Source organism: Pistacia vera, unplaced genomic scaffold (assembly GCF_008641045.1).
Source record: "Pistacia vera cultivar Batoury unplaced genomic scaffold, PisVer_v2 Contig578, whole genome shotgun sequence".
Taxonomy (NCBI): domain Eukaryota; kingdom Viridiplantae; phylum Streptophyta; class Magnoliopsida; order Sapindales; family Anacardiaceae; genus Pistacia; species Pistacia vera.
In genome coordinates, this window is record NW_022196421.1 from 578,166 (window position 1) to 581,416 (window position 3,251).

The 3,251-nt window shown below is 33.4% G+C and overlaps 1 protein-coding gene across 1 annotated transcript; it reads right to left on the reverse strand.

Annotated features, from left to right (window-relative positions):
- Positions 1-879: 879 nt before the first annotated feature.
- LOC116109307 (cyclin-P3-1-like) lies at positions 880-1,823 on the reverse strand. Its single transcript, XM_031395545.1, has 2 exons — positions 1,339-1,823; positions 880-1,249 (listed from the first exon to the last, which is right to left on the reverse strand). The coding sequence occupies exons 1-2, from the start codon at positions 1,743-1,745 to the stop codon at positions 1,036-1,038; spliced, it is 621 nt and encodes a 206-aa protein (XP_031251405.1). The 5' UTR covers positions 1,746-1,823; the 3' UTR covers positions 880-1,035.
- Between the last annotated feature and the right edge of the window lie 1,428 nt (positions 1,824-3,251).

A 3,251-nucleotide genomic window follows, 5' to 3' on the forward strand; every position in this document is an offset into this window, starting at 1 on the left:
TTTAGGTGTGTTGATTGTCTGGGTCTAAGCATTACTTTCACCCTTTAAAATAATAAAAGCAAATTTATAAAACTTTCATCCATGTGTTAACCGTATTCCAGGTTATTGCTTGTGTTTCACCGTTGCAGTTGGAGATGCGGTTGCCATTGTTGTATTGGCAGCTTACCGTTCTATGCAGCAAGTAAAAACACCTTTGATTGAAGGATAAACCAACAATTATTCAGTAGCCACTGGCCGAATCCTCTTTGTATAAATACAGCTGATCCTGTGGAGCTCTCGTTTGCTTTCAGATAACTTTCTCAGGTTAATTGAAATGGTTTATCTGATTTAATTTCCAATGCACTGTCATTAATATACCCTTTGCATGCTTGAAGTATTTTATTTAGGTGAGCTAGTAGTAGAATATTTAATGATGTACAATTGAACAAGATATTGTGCAGGGCGTGTGCAGTAAATTTTTTTTGCTACAGATTGTTCCTAAATTGCCTTTTAGATGATCATTCACTATGTTGAGAGAGTTGTTAATTTTAATTCGAATTGTTGGTTTGGACTTGAAATTTTCACAGAATTTCCTCCCTGAACTATCATCAGTCCAGTACATTCAAACAAATTTCCCTTTTTTGGCATCGACTGTTACTAAGAGTTTATTTAAGGGTTTTTTCTTTTATAATCTAGAAATACTATGAACTCGCTTTGAGAACCTGAGCTCAATACTGGATTCCCTGGTGAACCTACAATCTACCTATGTAAATCAGGAGCGTCAGTTTGTATGTTGAGAACATTTCTGGATGTAGTGAAATGTCCATCTGATGGTTTAGCATTAAACCTAAAACTTAAATATGAAACCATAATCCTGAAATTGTAACATGAGTGGGCAATTTTCTTCCATATATAGTTTATTGTTCTACATTATTTCAGACATTTTTCCTGTCCTGGAATCTGGTTTTGTGATATATTGACTCCCCTAAGCTTGAATATGAAGAAAACTTATAGAGAAGGCTGCTGCTTCTGTTATATTGCTCTGCAGCTTAGCTCTCATCTTTGTATGGCCATCCTTTTTTCAATTGGTTTGACGGCATGATCTCGTATTTCTCCAGCTCCTTTCTTCAGGTTTAGACAGTACTTCCTGAAGACCTCTGTTGTCACATAAAGCCTAAAGTCCAGAGTAAACAAGAACTTCATCTCCAGTCTGTTCATTTCTGCAGTGCTCACCCCTCCCACTTTGGCGAAATAAGCATTGTTATGACACCTGCAGAATGAAAGATCTATCCATTCAATCAAAATTCGACAGATGAAAACATATTGGTTTTCTAGAGATATATATCTGTAAGACCTTACTCATCATTGAAAAATTTTGCAGCAACCATGATACTGGTAATCAGAAGGCGATGCACGTTGAGGCTTGTAAGGTAAGCATTGAGTTTTTGAAGGAATCGATCGATGTATATGTGTGCAATAACAAAGCAAGACGGGGTGAAGTTTGAGTACTTAAAGATGCGTTCCATATATTGTCTGACGCTCAAGCTGGGAACTCTTGAACCATGAAGTATGGTAACAACATCCTTCTTGTTCGATGCCTTCAGTAGGTTCTCATTCTTCTGAATCGGTCTCTCAAGAACAGATGAAACAATCGATACAACGTGGGGAGTTCCTGAACAACTTATTCCTTTCCCTGAATCAACCAATCCTAAAGCTGAATAAGTTTCCGATTCATCAGCCTTGCCATTGAGTGCCATTGATCTCATCAAATGTTTATGCAGAAACTAATGGAGAAAATTATCAGATTCTTACTGGGAATTGGATCTCTAAGCTGACTTCCTTTGTTAGAGAAATTGAAACAAGAGCATGGTTATTCTGGTTTAGGCTCATTTCTAAGAAATGTCAGAGACAGAATTATATCAACTTTACTGAATTTTTTTTTTTTTTATTTATTCTTTTCTTTCAGGGAAAGTTACATTGGAACATATCAATATACTTATGCAACCTTGGAAATTAAAGAACTCAATTCCTAGTGGCCCAATTTGGCACACAATTATAAATTATTCACCCTGAAAAGAAAGGTTACAAGACACTAAGAGCACTATATAAAATAGTATATGCTAAAAGTATATGGAAATGTGGTGCAACACAAGAAAGTTATAATTTTGATTTTGATTTAGAAAGATGCCATTACTATTCGAGTCAAAACGAGAATCACGAAACTTTTATCGCATCACACGTTTATAGCGAGTAACTTATATATATGTTTAGATTAAAACACTCTGATAAAGCTTAAAATAAATACGTTCAAGTTAAATCCAAAATTGACAATATTTATTTTATTGAATATCCGGGTTATTACTAGTTTGGGTGGTGTAATTAAATATTACTTATGGATTAGACTTGGATATGGTCCATGCATATCTTTTCATGCCAAATTGTGAAAGATAAGGAATTCCTTTACACTAGGAATCAGCAAAACATAATCATAATTAGTTGTTGGAAAAAAGGAGAGGAAGAGAATTTATTTGTAATTTGGGAATGGTTTATTTAAACTATATCCCAATATAGTAGTGGAATATGTAATGGTGGCCACATTCTCTTCACACTAGTTGCTACATAGTTGGAATAGAAAGTGACTGGTTCTATTTGTGGGTATGATGCTAAGTACCATTGTACCAAGTATGATAGAATATAAATAACGAAATTCTCCTAAGGTATGATCAAATAACAAAATTCTTATGAGGTTTTTGAAATAATGAAAATACTTCATCCTTAAAAAATTGTCCATAAACCGTTAAAATTTATATTCTTGTAAGTTTAAAAATATTATTAAATTATTTCTTATCGTTTATTTTAACATTTAAAACTTTATGGTAAAAGAATTTTTGTTATTTTCGAAGCCTTAAAGAGATTTTTGATATTTTATCATTCATTTTAGGCCATTAGTTTTATTTAATAATGACCATAATAAATCCTCTCAGTTTGTTTTCAATACTTTCATAATAGAAGGTTTTTCATGATTTTATTAAATCTTGGGTATACTTGAAAGAGTAAACGATTTTCCCTCCCAAGGTTTGCCTTAATGACATTTTCTCACCTAAAAAATTTAAAAATACCACTTTATTATCCAATGCACACTTTCAGTTAGTAAATATCATTATGAAGAAGAGCAAGATGGTCAAAAATCCGTTATATGTAAGGACATGATGATCAATTAATAACCTACTCTACAAAACCCCACCGACCACTGCCACCCAAATCAACTCAAT

Coding starts and splice junctions, on each gene's coding strand:
- LOC116109307 (XM_031395545.1), bottom strand. CDS start 1,745: ATGAGATCAATGGCACTCAATGGCAAGGCTGATGAATCGGAAACTTAT. Junction 1,250..1,338: donor GCAAAATTTTTCAATGATGA/GTAAGGTCTTAC, acceptor TTCATTCTGCAG/GTGTCATAACAATGCTTATT.